We start from the raw sequence: 18,332 nt of genomic DNA, 5'->3' as shown, positions 1-18,332 counted from the left end.
GGTCTTGTATGCAATGTTGTTTAGATGCTGAGAGAAAGGGGAGCTGAAACTCTACACTGTATGTGTTAGCCGTGTGCTTTGTGGACAGAGAACTTTGTGTACTCTGGTTCGCCTTGATGACAAACCCAGCAAAGCTTGTTACACAGTCCCCTGTATCATCACGTACACGCGCGCACAGACACAGACAGAGACAGACACACACACGCACGGGGAGAGAGAGAGAGAGACTTCTAATAGGATTATGTAACTTTAACAGGTGACAATGAGTTTATGATGCTGTGCTGTAATACTGAATGATCTTAGTGCAGTGGTAGAGGATTTGTATGTCAAAATGTTTGTATATATATATATGTATATAGACCCTTTCAACATATATATATGTATATCTATATATTGAATATTGAAGTGTATGCTGCTGGTGTCCTAGAATGTTTTGACAGAGCCAGTGGTGAAGGAACACAGGTCTATGCCAAAGGCCAAGATGGCTAGAAGATACATTATGGAAATCAAATACTCTATCAAATACACCCTCATATAACAGAATGAATAATATTTGAATGTTGCACTAAATATATCATTAGGTAATAATTCGCTGTCATACAGAGGATAATGCTTATAAGTGTGGCGCTCTCATGTTCAAAGAATGTTATTCCAAGTCTAGGAAGTGGACTTAGTCATTTTTCATTGCGATTAAATACAAAAGCTCTGGTTATTAAATACTAATAAAACTCTCGAAACCCTGTCTGTTGTGGCTGTGTTGTGCGTCCGGATAACCATGGCCCCCAGCTGTCAGAAATAACGAGCCTGAGGTGTGGACATTTGCTCCGTAAACATTCGAGGAAGGCTGACTGCCGAAGTAAAGTGTGTGTGTGTGTGGGGGGGGGGGCTCTAATCTTCTCAGGGTCTGTAGTTTATTATGCTATGAGTGAGACTCAAACATCCTGTTCCTTAGAGAGATAGGGCAGCAAAATGTGAAACCCTATCCATCTATTTGTAATCTCTTTGCTATTATGATAGCAAAAGTGGAGCTGGGGGGAATAAATGGATGAACGGGAGATGGGTGAGGAGGGTCAAGGACTGGAGGAGGATTTCCCTGCCTGAAGGTTGGAGGAAATTCTCATAGATTCAAGCGCAAAGACAGTCTTTTCTTTTTCGATTTTGTGTGCTATTTACTTTCAGATTGTGGTCATTATGATCATGTGTGTCATTGTTATTTTGAATTACAGTATTAAGGACTAAAGTAAATGATGTTTGGTGTATCTAGCAAAATAGTGAAGATTTTCTATATAGGCCTAGTTGTAAATCAAATGGCCACACTGAATATGCATTGTAACAGGCTGGGTTAATGCCAAACTTACAATCAGTACATTCTCAATAGAATTACAGTACAATCTCAATGAAAACAACACAAACACAGGCATATACTTATACTTCTCTTTTATTTGATATATATATATCTTTATTCTATAACTTTTTTTTATTCCAATACAATCTTACGGACATCAACCAACAACAGGTTTCAGAGGTACAAGAGAAGAATTGACTTTACTGTAGTAACAGTGAATCCCGCTGAACAAGACAGAATAGTGTCACAATGTCAAGGCACAAAAGAAGCACAGTATAACCACATCAGCGAGCATGCACACACTGACTACACACACTGTGGCTCCAGTCCTCCCAACCACCAAACGACACACAGCAGAAAGATTTAACAGTCTAATGAGGATTGTCACTCTCATCCTCGCTCCCTTTCTCTCTCTCTCTCTCTCTCTCTCTCTCTCTCTCTCTCTCTCTCACACACACACACACACACACACACACACACACACACACACACAGAGACACACACTCATGCACACACGCCAACACACACTCATGCACACTTAGAGAGACACAAACACACATTCTTCCTCTCTGTCAACTATCAGCACTCAGTAAAAGTTGAAAGGGGTTGACAGTTTTGATTACACAAAAATCTGCAAACTACAGTTGCACATTCCTTTACATACTATTTTCCAATCAAACACAACAAGACACAGGTGAAAAGTAAAAAAAAGTGGTGATAGCTCTGAGGTCACTAAGGCCTCAATGTTGATGTGTTTGACAGTTGTACTGGATAACATTTTCAGGGTCCACCAAATGTTAGGAATGTGTGGATGGTAACTGAATACGCTCAGAGAAAATAATATAGACATAATTGTCAGCATTACATGAGTATATCAACTATGCAACTCAAAATATCAGCTCTTGAAATAAATACACATCTTATATAGACAGACTGTACTTTAGTGTGAGATTATCACCATTATTGTTGCCGGACTTCTCTGGGCTGACTTTGAATGTTGATGCTCTCGTAAAGTAGGCTCAATAATGATACATGCCATGCTTGCATACACACACAGTCACACCTATCACTGATCGGTCTAAAACTCTTGCTTTGAGAAGCTCTTTGCTGCTCTCCTGACATTCTAGCTAGGAAAGAAATGTCCCAAACACAATCCTAAACCCTTACACGACTATGTCTATCCCGGCTTCCCTCATCAATAGCAGTCTGACCCTCATTGAAGTAACATTTGGATATACCTGTATTTATATCAACAAAAAATATCTCAATATTTGGCTTCATATAGAAAAGTAAGAGTTACCTGATTTTTTTTCTTCGAATGAATAAACGATCAGAATTAGTTTCTCTGTGAGACAGAAATAGGCTGAATGGTAACTGTAATGGCCATGACACACTACATATGGATCAATGAAAGACTCAACTTCACCTAAGAAGATTCACCTGACACTAAGATGAAACAAGTTGAGACTTGAAGTTTAAACATTAGGTTTACAAAATGTGCCACTCATGTCGAGACATCCAGAAGTGCAGATATGTACAAGATGTCTTGTGCTACGTCAGTTGTCAATATTCACTCACATTATACAGCTAGGAGGTGAAGTGAGTAATGCAACTCTATGGAAAAACACTGCAACAGGGGCTAGCGAATGGTCACAAGAAGAGGACGTAATGGGCAGCTGCAGTGTAATGGCCCCGAAATACCCCCCAGTCACCCACAGTGGAGTGCAGAGAGCTCCTCCCTGCCCCAAGCTGTGGGGAGTGGGGTCTGGAGAAGGACATGGGGCAGAGGGTGCAGACAGACATGGGAAGGGGCACTGGGAGAGGTCACCCTCCCCCTCCAACCCCGCAGTTGTGCTACATGTCCAGCAGGGGGCGATGTGGTCCCGCGCAATCACACAGCGTTGGTGATGATGACGTCTCTGTGGGGGCCTCCGTCCACTCCTCCGACCTCAGGCGTGATGCCCTTCAGGAGCCGCTGAGAACAACAGACAGGACAGTAAAAAAGACGGACACTGGGAATCAGAGAAAACGACAGAAGACAAAGTGCAGTATCTACGAAAATTCCAAACTGAGAAAAACAGGATTGTTGTTTGTCTTTCACACTGTATTTTAGCAGATACTGTAAAATGAAAACCCTATATCTTCAGGAAATGTTTCAGAAGATTAATGAGATTTTGATAGATTGATCGGAGGATATGGCATTTTATATTGGTGTAAAAAAGTGAATTTCACAAAAAATGCAGTTACTGCACTTTGGCTTTGTAGGGCAGAATAATGAAAGTAATGACAGGATATAAAAATTAAGTTAGTAGTGAATTTCAATTAAAGCAGGGATTCTTTTCAGGGGAGATCAGGTAAACGTATGGTGTATATGATGTAAACACTGTACAAGCCATCTCATTTTTATCGGTCTAACATTTCACCATGGCTGAGTTAGACAGCTGTGCTAAGCACAAGAGACCAGTGCCAATATTCTTATGGGGCCCCATGACCGCATTCAGCACTGTATGTCCACGCCCTCAGTGTCAGTTCATCACACGCACACACATAGACACGCGCACACACACACACACACACACACACACACACGTAGACACGCACACACACACACACACACACACACACACACACACACACACACACAAAATACACACACACACACACAAAATACACACACACGTGCTGACAGGTCCTCTCAGCATCCCTCACATCATAAGTGCAGGTACAAACAGCCGACTGCACCAGATGAAAACCCCCATCAAAGACACTTGTGGGAAATGGCAGGAGCATGATGGAGCTGGTGGAACCTTGTGGAACCGGATTGAAGCTTACGTTTCACTTTCTTTTCAAAACAAGGCATGTGTGTGTGTGTTGTTTTCCTAAACTCCCACTGATGAGTTGAGTCATGACAGTAGCCATGTGTTTACTGTAGTGGAGCTGTCTATGTTTGTGCAAGAGGCCACAGGCTTGTTGATCTTTCATCACCCCTACCTTGTCTCCTTCCCTAAGCCTGGTACACGGCATGCTCTGGTGACTGGCCAAAACACTGACTTGCATGTGTGTGTTTGTGTCTGTGTGTGTGTGTGTGTGTGTGTGTGTGTGTGTGTTTGTGTCTGTCTGTGTGAGTTGGTGTATGCTCTCTTACCTGTTTGAAGGTCCCTTTGGTGGTAAGCATGTGGTAAACCATGTATGCGGGCACACAGATGAATGAGGAGACGCCAATGCAGTAGCCAAGCACCGTGGTCCAGAAGGGATAGTGATAGTGGAACAGCGTCACTTCAGGAGGGAAGGCCAGAAAACTACCAATGATGAACTAGACAAAAGAGGGAGAAAAAAAAAACACTATGACAGGTGTCATAGAACACCTACTTAACACTCAACAATCTATAAGGAGTCTAATTCTGCAGTATCCCCTTCTTCTCCTCTGTCTGTCTGTCTGTCTGTCTGTCTGTCTGTCTGTCTGTCTGTCTGTCTGTCTGTCTGTCTGTCTGTCTGTCTGTCTGTCTGTCTGTCTGTCTGTCCTTCTCTCTCTGTATCTCTGTCTTGAACCATACATGTGGGTGTAGGACAGACACGTTTTATATATATAAGCACATCTCATACACACAAAGTAGTTTGCAGATAAAATGTAATAAAATAATAATAATAATAATAATAATAATAATAATAATAATAAAAACAAAAACATGAAGTGTAGGTTGAGTGTGCTGCTTGACTCACCAGCAGGAAGCTGGGACAGATGGCCACCCAGCACAGCCTCCAAAACCGACCCGGGGCAAAGCCCAGCATCAGCTTCACATCACTGCAAAAACGAGTTGTTCCTACAAACACACACACACAGTCGCTGCACGCGCTGCACGCATCGCACGCGACACGCGATTACGCGACACGCCGCACACGCACGCACCACACACACACACACACACACACACACACACACACACACACACACACACACACACACACACACACGCACACACACGCACACACGCACACACACACAGTTTAAGTCGGTACATTTCCTGAAACGTATGCATAATGCTATTTAAAAACTAGGAGTCTCCATGTTTACCATAAAACCACGAAACAGCAATGACCTCCAGGAAGACCACAGTTATGACTGCTGGGCCAGTGGCATACTCCTCAAACAGCTTCACCACAAACGCCCCACCCTACAAACAAACAAGACAGATAAACACAGTACCCTCCACCATCACTGCCAATGCACTCCAGCAACACCTCAACAGTCAATACACAGCCCAGCAGTTATCTATACCATGTTCCTTTTCTATTGTCTTTTTCTTTTATTGTCATTGGACAGTGAAGAGTGGACAGGAAAAGGGAAATGGGCAGTGGGTTTGGCAAATAACCTCATGTCGGACGCAAACCAGGGCCCCCAGGGCACTGAAAATGACGCAACCGCTGCACTTCAACTCCCTCCCACACCAGATTCCTTATCGCTATGCAATTACGTTTAACAGTTAGTGGTGTTTGCGCCATGGAATCACTCACATAGGTCAGTGTGGAGATCGCGCCCAGGTAACAGACACACACCAGGCCCAGCACGAACCACTCTCTCCTCTTGGCCAGGAGATGCGGGAACTCATCCAGCATGGCAGTGATCACCCCCTCCAGTCCGGCAAACTACTCCGCACACACAAACGGAGAGAGGGACGGGTCAGGTAAGGACAAAGGTGGAGAGATGCATGCAAACATAAGAGCAGCGTTGAAGGAGGAAGAGGAGGGGGGAGAGGTCAGGAAAGGAGAGTGATGGAGAGATGCATTCAGATAAAGGAGCAGCCTTAAAGGAGGAGGAGGGGAGAGGGAACATATAAATGACCAGGCGCTCTCACACACACACACACACACACACACACACACACACACACACACACACACACACACACACACACACAAAAGCTATTGGAAGACAAAAACACACACAACCACAACACCCAGCAAGACGCTATTGTTAGATAAGAGCTCCGTCATGGCCGGTGGAAACCATGGGAACACCATGAGGGAGAGATTAAGAGATTTCAAATGAAGGCCCAACAGTGATAGATATGGCAGTAGGGTCTAATGACGAAGGACTAGCAGCAGGGCTCGTTTAATAGGGCCTTTTGACACAGCACAGCACCACATAGAGAGATGACAGGTAGAACACGCAGAACACTCGACACAGTCAACAGCTCAGCATCTGTGCAGGTTATTAGGTTGTGTGCGTTCATTAAAGTGTGAGTGGGTGCCTGTGTGTGTGTGTGTGTGTGTGTGTGTGCAGGAAAAGGGGGGAGAGTATGTGAAGCAGAAGGAGAGAGAAAGGGAGAGATGAAAGGACACGAGAGACGGAGATAGAGGCTGACCGTGCTGTCCAAGCCCAGCATGATGATCATGAGGAAGAAGATAATTGCGAAGAAAGTGGCCGCCGGCATATTCGCAATGGCCTCAGCGTATATGATGAACAGTAGACTCGGGCCTGCAAACATCATTAGACTTCTTCAAGAACAGGTCAGGACTTCACAAACGAACAGGACACTCCTCAGAAGTGAGAGGCACCCTGTCCAGGTTAGCCACAGTCAGTCAAAGAAGACAGAAAAGCCACTCAAAGTTAACCAGCTTAACCCGAAACCAAAAATGACCTTTTTAAAGTTTACAAGTAGAGCCAACTGGAACAGACATGCGGTTTTCCCACCTGCGTCCTTAGCAACGGTGTCCACGGCTTGGTGTCGCATCTCCGCCATGTAGCCCAGCACAGTGAAGATTACAAAGCCCGAGAGGAAACTGGTCAGACAGTTCACCGAGCTCGTCATCAGAGCATCTCTGTAGGAAACAGATACAGCGAGATACTGAACAAATCCAACAAACACATCCGCTTTGTCACTCTAGATATCACTTAACTATTGTGAAAATGAATTTAAAAGTTTGATATATGTACCATTACTGAAAATTACCATCTAACAATGCTTTTTCTAAGTCACAAAGCCAAATGAGGGAATAATAAATGCAATAATAAATGTCACTTTAAATATTCCTCACTTGTAACAGTTGTTGTGAAATGGGTTATAGCTGGCAAAGGCCAGAAGCACACCAAAACCAGGACCCAGGGAAAAGAAGATCTGCGCGGCAGCATCTATCCATATCTAACGGGCAGAAGACAATAGCACATGAACACAACTGTGAAACTGGAGAAGGTAAATCGATGAGCGCTGTGGCTGTTGGATGATTTGGTGTCTCACCGAGGCGCAGAAAAGTTTCTCCCAGTCAGGCGTCAGGTAAAAGACCACACCTCTCCAGGCACCAGGGAGAGTGGCTCCTCGAATCAGCAGGATGAACAGAACCAAGTAGGGGAAAGTAGCCGTCACCCACACCACCTGAGAGGGAGAGGAACATCAGTGAACAGTGTTCCAGTCTACACCTAAATTCACCTGGGATTCAGCGTTAAGGGCCGTTCACACCAAGAACGATAACTATAAAGATAACTATAAACAAATATCGTTCTTGTTAATATGAATGACGATGTTCACACATAAACTACAACAATAACAACATGAAGAACGATATCGTTGGGAATCACTTTCAGAGCGATTTTGGGAACGATAAAAATAATAGCTAGCTAAATAATAGCTAATAGCCAGTCAAAACCCATCACATTTTTTAACACAAGGAGAGTCTTTGCTTATCGTTGGTTAGTGTGGACGCTTTTATCGTTATGATTATAGTTATCGTTATAGTTATCGTTTTTGGTGTGAATGGCTCTTTAGAGTTTTTCTCATGCAGCACTTGAGCAGCAATTTTCCCTACTTTTTTTATTTTATGATGCTTTAGTTGATTTTCATTTGTTAATAACATTGTTGTTTTGCCACTTTGAGTTGAATTGAATTATTTTATTTTGTTTTCTCAACTTTATTCATATTTGATCGGCCTTTAAATGGAATATTATTGGGATTCTCCTATTTTATCCCTTGAACTGTTTTTATCTGATAATTATTAATTATTTAACTTTTTCTCTTGTTGCCTACTATTTTAATTGTAAAGCACTTCGGTTCAACATCTGTTGTTTAAAATGTGCTATGTAAAAACAACCGAATAACCCCAGATGCAATATTCCAATTCTACATTTCAAATTAAATAAAAACCAGCTTTACAATTCCATTGATCCAGTAGACTAGGTTTGAGCATTTCGCATAGCTGCACACCTTGCCTGAGGTCTTGACGCCCTTCCAGATGCTGAAGTAGACAACGGTGAAGATGAGGAGCAGACAGAGGGCCAGTTGCCAACTCACAGAGCCCAGTTCATGCAGACCTGGAGAGCGGTGGACCTGCAGAACCTGCCTCCTGACGTAGGGAAAGAGAGAGAGAGAGGGGAGAGAGAGGAGAGGAGAGAGAGAGAGAGAGAGAGAGAGGAGGGGGAGAGAGAGAGAGATGGATGAAGGAAAGAATAGAGTGAAACATGTGAGTAAGTGAGAGCATGGTTGTAACTACTGAGAGAGGAGTCAGTGCAGTGATACAAAAACATGGGTTTCCATAGACAGCATGTGTCTGTAAGCCAGAAAGAAATAAGTGACACAAAGACATGTTTGGCTGGGTGGTGGTGGGTTTTGAGGCGTTCACACAGACAGCCATTTAACAGACGGCGGAATTTAGAAAAACAAGATTCCTGAGGAAAACAGGAAATTCGGCTGGCAGACAGACAAAGAGGGGCTCTTCAGTTAGTCCAGGGTCTTATACGCAGGATAAACTTGAGCAAAGCCCCCCAAATCCGTTGTAAAATCACTGATAGGAACAGACAGACAAGCAGACAAAACAGGACAAGGGGTTCTGCTCACATTCATCTTTACTGTCCACCCCATGTCTCGTACATAGCGGAGGTCCGGCATAGGCAGCAGAACGCCTAAAATAGTCTTATCTCTCTCCATTCCTCTACAAAGGATCTCCTTTTCCTCAGAACACTGTTCCGTCTTACACACACGCAGTGGTGCCTGGGCCTTCTAGACCTTTCTCTGACTGTTTCTCTTGCCTGTAACCTGACTTGGGCTAATTCACTTACATGCACTTACGTATAGAACTCCTCGGCGGGGGAGGTGGAGGAGTTGGTCCAGGACACGTTCAGGTCGGTGGACAGGTAGTGGGTGCAGTTGACGGTGTTCCAGGGGTTCATGCAGGTGGTCCAGGGCAGGGTGGCTCGGAAGGAGGAGAGGAGGTAGTACAGGGCCCAGGCCATCACGGTGTTGTAGTAGAAGGCGATGTACAGGGCAATGATGCAGATAGCAAAGCCTATGCCTGAGAGATATAATATAATATATAATATAATATATAATATAATATATAATATAATATATAATATAATATATAATATAATATATAATATAATATATAATATAATATATAATATAATATATAATATAATATATAATATAATATATAATATAATATATAATATAATATATAATATAATATATAATATAATATATAATATAATATATAATATAATATATAATATAATATATAATATAATATATAATATAATATATAATATAATATATAATATAATATATAATATAATATATAATATAATATATAATATAATATATAATATAATATATAATATAATATATAATATAATATATAATATAATATATAATATAATATATAATATAATATATAATATAATATATAATATAATATATAATATAATATATAATATAATATATAATATAATATATAATATAATATATAATATAATATATAATATAATATATAATATAATATATAATATAATATATAATATGCCTGAGAGAGGGAGAGTAGAGAGAGAGATGGAGTAAGAGAGGGAGAGGGAGAGAGAAAGAGGGAGGCACAACAGAGAGGGAGTGTGAGTGATGGAAAATGGAAAAGTAACACCGAGGCATCACTCAAGGCCTTATTCCGTTTCAAGCTCATTCAAGTTGGAAAATAAAGTGGATGGGTGACATTTAAAAACTCGGATTTCTTCACATGAAAAGACAAGTTTTTACGAGAGCCTGGCATTTTAATGGCAAATGTGATGATTTCCATAACAGAGAGATGCTCCACATTACGGGCTATCAACAAAGAAGTGCCATTCTATAGGGCACACAGGCGGGTCAGGAGGGCCACTCTATCAGTTTGTCTCCCTTTAACTCAAGTCCCTGGAAAAGCCCTTCACTTGCCCCTGGCATGCCACTCACATGTCAGTCAGTCAGTCAGTCTGGAGCTGTCTGTCCATCTGTCAGTCAGTCTGGAGCGGTCTGTCTGTCTGACTGTCAGCCAGTCAGTAAGACAGCCAGTCTGGAGCTGTCTGTCTGTCAATGAATCTGGAGATGTCTGTCTGTCTGTCTCTCTCTCTCTGATGCAGGGTCTGTGTATCTCACCCTTAAAGATGGGGCATATGTGTTTCCAGATGGAGATGCAGCCGCTGCGGTGGAACTGACCCAGGGCCAGCTCCATGTAGAAGAGTGGCACGCCCCCAAACACCGCCATCAGCAGGTAGGGCAGGAGGAACGCACCTGAGGATGAGGACAAGGATTAAGGTTTAGAGGTGAACCAGCATTTCAAATCTGTTGAAGGCATTGTTGAAGGCATCTGTTGAAGGCAAAGTTAAAAACTTCTAAAATATTCAGAGTGGAGCTGATAATCAGTATCTATCTAACCATTTCTTTTGAAGTCACATAACTTTTTTTCAGTTTGACTGATTATTATTATTAAAAAATGATTATTATATAATAATAATAATAATAATAATAATAATAATAATATGTATTAAAATATATAATATGTATATATACTATAATATATAATATAATATATAATATAATAATATGTATTAAAAGTTCAAATTAAAGTTGACTGATATTTAGCAGAGACTTTTTCCCCAACGCAACATAGACTAACAACAGTGGGTTCTGGAATTAGGCAGTGACGTTACCACTGCCCCACCATGCCCACACTTTTTATTTAAAACTTGCATACAGATGCATGCTTCAAATGAAAGGTAAATGGCCATGGAAAAGGCAGCTGTACTTCAGACAACACTGTATGTAAATGTGAATCTACTTTTGCACTTTTGACATGAAAGCAAAGATAACAGTTGATTGAGCACCTAAGAGACAGGTTATTAAAGCCTAAGAAAGAAATTGCAGTCAGACTCATGAAACCCACAATTAACAGTGCTGGTAGTATCAACTTTGTTTGTGTGTGAATGTGTGTGTGTGTGTGTGTGTGTGAATGTGTGTGTGTGGTGTGTGCGTGTGTGTTTTGCCTTTCATCCCTCTCTGTTCGTGGGGTGAGACAGGAAATTGAAAAGGTTTTATTATTGCAAATTCAATAAAAGAAATCCATACGGCCATCAGTATCAGTTCCAGAGATTGTGCGTTAACAAGAGGCAGAACACGGCAAAATCCCTCTGTAAACACTGTTTGTTTGCACTGTGTCTTTGCAACATTTTTACCACCCATTAAAAACACAAACTCTGTGCTTAATTTGGTGCTTAATGATGGTGGTGTTAGTGTTGGCAAAATATGAACTGTCATCTTATCTGTGCTTTATACAATTTTGCGTAGTGGGAGCCAATAGTAAATGTTTACATAATGTGAAATGTGTACGTACGAAATGTATAATCAAAATGCATGATAAAGGCATATAAAGTGTGTGAGTGAGTCATGTAAACTATATTCCTCGTGCACTGAGAGAATATACTGTGAAACACAGAGTGCCTGTTGTGACAAACGCCCCTAAAGCCTCACCTCCTCCATTCTGGTAACAGATGTATGGAAACCGCCAGACGTTGCCCAGATCGACGGCATATCCAATCACAGACAGCAGAAAATCCATCTTCTTGCTCCATGTCTCACGGGGCGGGTCCAGACTGGTCTGTTGGACCACTAGGGTTCGGAGAGGCCCAGGGCCGGGGACCCAGTTCCCCTCGGCCGTGTGTCCCTCCCTCGGGCTCTGGGGCGAGGTGCTTGGGTACCCGTTGGAGACCTGCGCTGGGCCCGAGTTGACCTTCTGACCTTTCTCAGCGGCATTGTCTCCCATAAGGAGTCCGTTCTCCTGTGATCCCTCGGGTTTGTCCTTTTCTCCCTCGTTTTCCATGCTCATCATGGACTGCTTCATCTCCATGGCGACGGCGGCTGTTAGGGTGTGGGTGACGGCGACGCTGGTGGACCTCTGGAACTCTGGGATGTGGCGCCCATCAGGGGAAGAGGAGTATGGGGAAGAAAACTCGGTGCGAATGGAGCAGGACTGCACTGGGTTTTATAGATAGAAGCACTGGAGGAGCTGGCTCCGACTCCCAACTTAACAAGCTCAGGTGGAAAAACAGCTTGTGCTTGGCTGCAGAACAAGGATCAAAAATCCTGAGGTCACCCTCAAATTCATTTAATTGTATTTGCAAGTTTTACCAAACTCATAGACATGGTAACCCTTGTTGAGTTTCACAATTGTTCTTTTCTGAGATGTGCAGATTAAGATGTGCATACAGTATACAGGTCACTGACTGTATTCTTTTTGTATGATACAAATGCTGTATGATACGACCTGATCGGTTCCCTGTAAAGGGTTAACATCATAAAACTGTAAGTGAAATATATTCAGGCCCCAGCAAAATTACACCTGGGGGAAATGCCAGGGAGTATTTATTTAATTTATTTTAGCCAACAATGTAGCTGTTGCTGAGACTGTAAGACATTTTTTAAAATCCCCTAAACAAATACATCAGAGACAATACCTACCCTTGGCCCCAAAATCAAGTCCTAACATGGTTTGATAGAAAAGCGTGAAGAGGTTTCAATTGCAAAACTGTTCTTTTCTCAATGATGCGTATGTTGGCAATAACTTCAGTATACCGAATACATCTGTTTATGTTAAGTTTATACACGTTTTATATATATATATATATATATATATATATATATACATATTCACTTACAGAGTTAAAAACGGAGTTTTCCTAAATTAAATTATATCCAGACGCAATGAACCACATAAAATGAGTAATTATTAACATTAGTGGAGTAATCATTGGTATATGCTTATACGTTTCCTACTTGTCTCAAATAGGCCAAGAATTTTTTTTTTAATAGAAAGTAGGCTATAGTTAAGTTTCCATCTGATCATTACGAAGCACCTTACTCATTCTGCGGAGCTGTTATTAATTATGTGCTGGAAAACGGCAAATGGCGCTCATAAAAATGTAAATTCACTGAGGAGGGCGCACCAATTCTTGAATTTTTCATAGATTAGGTTAACTCTCCAAATAGGCGAGCATGACGGGCGAGTGAGCGCAGGTATGCCAAATTATTTGCTCCGACATATTTATCAAATTTGAGCTTGGATAACTGCCTGCTTTTAACTTGCTTCAATGGGGAACACCTAATTAAATCCAACAATTATTCCAACAGTGATGTTGCATTCGCGTCACTGCGCACATTTTGCACGTCTCTAAAAAGTATGCCACCTGGTTAAGGATGATAAAACAAACAATAAAATAAGTCGTCTGACCTTTTCTTCAGTTAGTTTTTAAATCGCTTTCTTTTGTGAAGCATACACGTTGCCCTCAAATAGTTATTCATAATATAAAAAATATAAATCCAGCATAAAAAGCGCGATTTTCGAGAGTAAGACCTCTCGAACGCCTCCATGTCCTTGTTATTATTAATGTTTTACAGAGACTAATTAACACGGAAACTGCTGTAAATATGCGGGGAATGTAATTATCTTTATTAAGTAATTATTGGGGATTGCCTCTCATTTCACAGAGCAATTCCAACCGCGCGTTTTGCATAATGGTTCACCTTAATAATGCTCTCAAGAGCAGAACAGTCAGTCAGAGTCAGAGCACCTTTTCTATTATCAGAACCAATAATAGCCATGTAAATGGACGCAGGGTATCAACAATCACCACTGAAATAACAAACTTAAAGCTGGAAATAACTTCAGAAAATGAACAGTTATTAGTATGTTCTCTTCCTGTAACTAAGCGATTCTAACGCCTTCAAAGAGAAACAGGTGGCATAACTTACGTCTTGCAAACATCGGAGCATCAGATACAAACGCGTAGCCCGACTTTCTGCTGAAGAAAAGGCATGTTGCCTGCCTGGAATCTGCCTGGCAAAGGAGTCACTTTTTACGGTTTTCTTACGAGCCAAACCTATTTCTTCAACAAGTAACTGCTCAGCTAAAGAGAGGTGAAGTGTTTTGGACAAGCAAATCCACTTCTCCTGAGGGAACCATAACATCTGAACTTCAGGGTAAATTTTACACTATTCTGCAACACAACTGATAAGTGCACACAAGAGCATGGCTTTGACCAAATGCTAAAGGTCATCAAACTAAATAAATACTCTCTTTTTCTCACACGATACACAAGTTGAGCATATTGAGTGAAAACACAAGGCAACATAAGAAAGAGAGAGAACCATCACCCATGCATGCACAGACCTGCTAATTTGGAAAAAAGAGACATACACTCACCACCCCCTGTGCAACCCTACTACCATGCAGGCATTCAGAAACGGTGTGGGGTCTGTGACAAGGTGGTACCACTGTCGCTCACTGCCTAGAAGCAGACACTCCCCCCTACACCCAGACAGGCACTAGCTTCAGTCTCCCTATCCCTCCTCATATTTACATAACAGCCTCTATACATTGTCTTGTGGTCTCCAGTTGTATGCTTTTTTTTTCATGTGCATGGGACTCCAGGTTCTGAGTCCACATGGACAACAGAATTTTGATTGTTTTGTTTTGTTTTCATAACAGTCAGAGCCTCTGTGTTTTATAGTGAATATGACCACAGTATTTTACTGCTCAAATAAAATCAGGACAGACTGGGCAAATTCTTAATAAAATTATTTATGAAACTAAATTCTTCATAAAAGTAATTTACATTAAATGAGCTGAACTTTTCATTACTTGCCATATCAAAGACATTATTATACAGTTTATAAAGACTCACTGCCTTTTTAGCCATCTGAGTCTGTCCTAAAACAGACATGTCAGAATATTTAAACACACTGAGACAGGTTATTATTATCATTAAAAGGGTAAGGCTGTTTTTTGTATCAAGAGAAAAGTACCTCTATCTCTCATTAACAGTATTCTTTAAACTGATGTGCAAACTGTCACCATTCCATATGGCCCATCTGCAATAAAGACGATACATTTTGATTATCACAAATCAGATTATTACACCTTCTAGTAAATCGACCAGGAGGCTGCAGTCACCACCAAACAGCTTGTTAGTTATGAATTTCCATATAAGGAAATACAATTTCAACTCGTACAGTATGTCGAACATTTACATGTTTTCTAATCTCTTGATTTCCATCACTAAAAATAACAAAGTCACAGTGGAGGCAAATTTATTTCTCACAGACGTAGGAAAAGACTTTATCCCTAAGGGAAGTTGACACCCTTTTCACACAAATTTCAAGACAAAACAACCAATTGATCATGTGTTTTAAGCAAGTCATATTCACTGCCAGCATTGCCAATTTCTGACATAATTGCAGGTACCGTACTTGTTGTAAAAGCCAAATCTTTCAGGCCTAGACTATGAACTTTTGACAATCTAGAGACTATGAAATTACATCTGAAGAATAAATCTGACAATTGCCCATATTTCCACCATGAACTGGCAGATTCCTGGATGGGTAGCACAGACTATAAATCCATGTTCTGTCAATCTCAATAGACTAACACTCAACATTCAGAAGTTAGCTATAGACAGCCTGAAAAGTACCCACACTTGAGTAGTACAGTTATTTGATCAGAAAATGAATCTATAAGCATCCCACTTAAGTAAAGTCTTAAAGTATCTATTATTTACAGTACTTTCTATCAGATTCCAAAAATAATTCAGGATTATAATTCAGCATGGATTCCAGTTGAAGAAACTGGAATCCATGCATTTCCACTGAATTATTTTTGGAATCTGATCCCTTATCATACCTGTTCATTCTTACTCGTTGCTCGACTTATCGTGATTAAATTCAAGATGGCTGCAAACGCTAAACTTCGTGAAGATACTGTCTGTATAAATCGTCTTGTAAGTAAACTACCAGTGCTTTTTCAAAGTTCTCAATGTCTCGTTTTAAATGTCAGGGCCCTCGGAAGTCTACCAATGAAGTGTGGAGATACATTGAGCCTCGTAAATGGGTGTAAAACAGTGATTTATTCGCATGGCTAGCCCGATGCCGAAGCACCACTATTGAAAAAGCTGTTGGTAGCATCGGCTAACTAGCACCAGATTTTGGAGTGCAGGGGACAAGCCGAGATGGGCTATGAGACATACGTTCACACTCGGTATCATGTTTCAATACACTTTAGGTCACACCGGAATTCTCCTTTAATGCAAGCAAGCAGTTAGAATTGTAATTGAATTCAGCTCCTTACAACAGCCTACATAGGCCTTGGTGTGCTATGTCTTAGCTATATTTGCTAGGCCTAATCTCTGTGTCTTCATTCATTGCTGTGTCCCGTAGTGACATAAGGTCAGCAAATAGCCAACATGCTGAATGGGAACTGTGGTTTTGTTTTCATTAGCACATTATTTTAGCCTACTTTGTACTTAATGCTGCTAATGAAAATGTATTGGTGTAAAAGTATACTGTACATTTCATTTAAAAAATGCAGTAAAGTAAAAGTAAAAATAAAAAAACTCATATAAAGTACAGATGATCCCCATTCAGTTACTTTAGATTTCTGAGAGTAGGTTTTGAAGAGCAAAGAAATAGGGTGTAGGGAATGTTCCTCAAAGTAAGTACTTCCACAAAGTAACCTCCACTTTCCAGCGGTCAGTTATTCCCACAATACATTTGGTTTCATATGTACAGATGGTCAATAAGTGCAACTAAGCGCCCTCTGGCAGTCCAGAGGTGAACTGCAGTCGTTTGGTCATCAAGCAAGGACTGTGCTGGGATTAAGTGAGCGACCCCAAAACAGAACAAATGGTCAAAGAAGCAGAACAAAAAGTTCAGGGCAAAAAGTGCAGCACTACATACACAACCCTGACACTGCTTCTAATGATCTGTTCCCTGCTTGTGTCGAAGAATGTGGATTATTTATCTCACATCCCTGCTTTCCTGCCTCAATTTCTGGCCATGTCTGTGTTAAAAAAGCACAATTCTGCCAACACGTCACCTCATCAAAGTCGGAGATACTGTGACTGGAAGTCTTTAAGAACAGAAATGGACGCCTTACCTTGGAGTTGCACGGACCAATTCCACAGCAATAAAGTCAGTCAGATTACCAAAGCCATACAAAAGCCGAGTGAGGAAGCTGGGCCCCAAGTAGACAGGCACCCCCAACAGGGACAAGCTCATTCTGAGTGTCCCTCAGCCTCCCTGGTCCTATATCCAAGCACACACACACACACAAACATCCAAAGCATTTGCAGACGCCAAGTTCCATTGCTTCTTATTCCAAACTCCTATTTTCAGCAAGCCTGATTATCAGGACTGTTTTCCAAGTCCCATGTGACTAACCACGTGTATTGCTGCTGCTAATAACCAACCTGTCATATTGTTGGCTGTTTTGGTGGCTGGTTGCGTGCATCTCCTAACAGGATGGTGACGTTTAGAATCTTTATGAATTCCCTCGCATACAGATAAACTGACCCCAGCCAACAGACAAAATTATTTTCATTGTCTTTGGACTTTGGTCTCTAACTTGCAGTCGCACACCCTTGTAAACACACTTTCACATACACAGACACATGCAGTTACTCACAATAGCCCTTTCTCTTGCACAAACAGAACAGCAGGCTCTTACACTTACATCAGGGAGCCCTGACTCGCTCCAATCTGTCTCAGCTAGGCAGGCTAATCCCCAACAAGCACCAAGGAGGTGAGCCGAAGGAGGGGAGGAGAGAGGTAAGTCTAAAAGAGAAAGACCATTCATTCATTTTGGAAAAAGAGGTCAGACTCAAGAAAAATAACTGAAGGTGAAACATTCCATAAACAAACAAACAAAC

General features: G+C 41.3%; 1 protein-coding gene across 4 annotated transcripts; it reads right to left on the bottom strand.

The window, feature by feature from the left end:
* Positions 1-1,420: 1,420 nt before the first annotated feature.
* On the bottom strand, positions 1,421-18,239 carry slc6a4a (solute carrier family 6 member 4a). 4 transcript variants are annotated; one of them, XM_048264739.1, is made up of 15 exons: positions 18,137-18,239; positions 17,561-17,709; positions 12,106-12,694; positions 10,735-10,869; positions 9,403-9,625; positions 8,542-8,680; positions 7,582-7,716; positions 7,382-7,485; positions 7,038-7,165; positions 6,709-6,821; positions 5,858-5,989; positions 5,418-5,517; positions 5,066-5,166; positions 4,491-4,658; positions 1,421-3,320 (listed from the first exon to the last, which is right to left on the bottom strand). In XM_048264739.1, exons 3-15 carry the CDS (start codon positions 12,479-12,481, stop codon positions 3,237-3,239), a joined length of 1,938 nt encoding a protein of 645 aa, XP_048120696.1. In that variant the 5' UTR covers positions 12,482-12,694; positions 17,561-17,709; positions 18,137-18,239; the 3' UTR covers positions 1,421-3,236. The 4 variants fall into 4 exon arrangements, with proteins under 4 accessions (XP_048120696.1, XP_048120695.1, XP_048120694.1 ...); XM_048264738.1 differs by lacking the exons at positions 17,561-17,709; positions 18,137-18,239 and adding an exon at positions 14,828-15,163; XM_048264737.1 differs by lacking the exons at positions 17,561-17,709; positions 18,137-18,239 and adding an exon at positions 14,834-15,163.
* Positions 18,240-18,332: the final 93 nt, after the last annotated feature.

The sequence above is a fragment of the Alosa alosa genome, chromosome 15, assembly GCF_017589495.1.
Source record: "Alosa alosa isolate M-15738 ecotype Scorff River chromosome 15, AALO_Geno_1.1, whole genome shotgun sequence".
NCBI classification, from domain to species: Eukaryota; Metazoa; Chordata; class Actinopteri; order Clupeiformes; family Clupeidae; genus Alosa; species Alosa alosa.
The sequence above is the reverse complement of the archived record's forward strand: the minus strand, read 5'-3'. Positions and strand labels throughout refer to the sequence as shown.

Coding starts and splice junctions, on each gene's coding strand:
- slc6a4a (XM_048264739.1), bottom strand. CDS start 12,481: ATGGAGATGAAGCAGTCCATGATGAGCATGGAAAACGAGGGAGAAAAG. Junction 7,166..7,381: donor TTTCACAACAACTGTTACAA/GTGAGGAATATT, acceptor TGTTTCCTACAG/AGATGCTCTGATGACGAGCT. Junction 5,518..5,857: donor CGATCTCCACACTGACCTAT/GTGAGTGATTCC, acceptor GTTTGTTTGTAG/GGTGGGGCGTTTGTGGTGAA.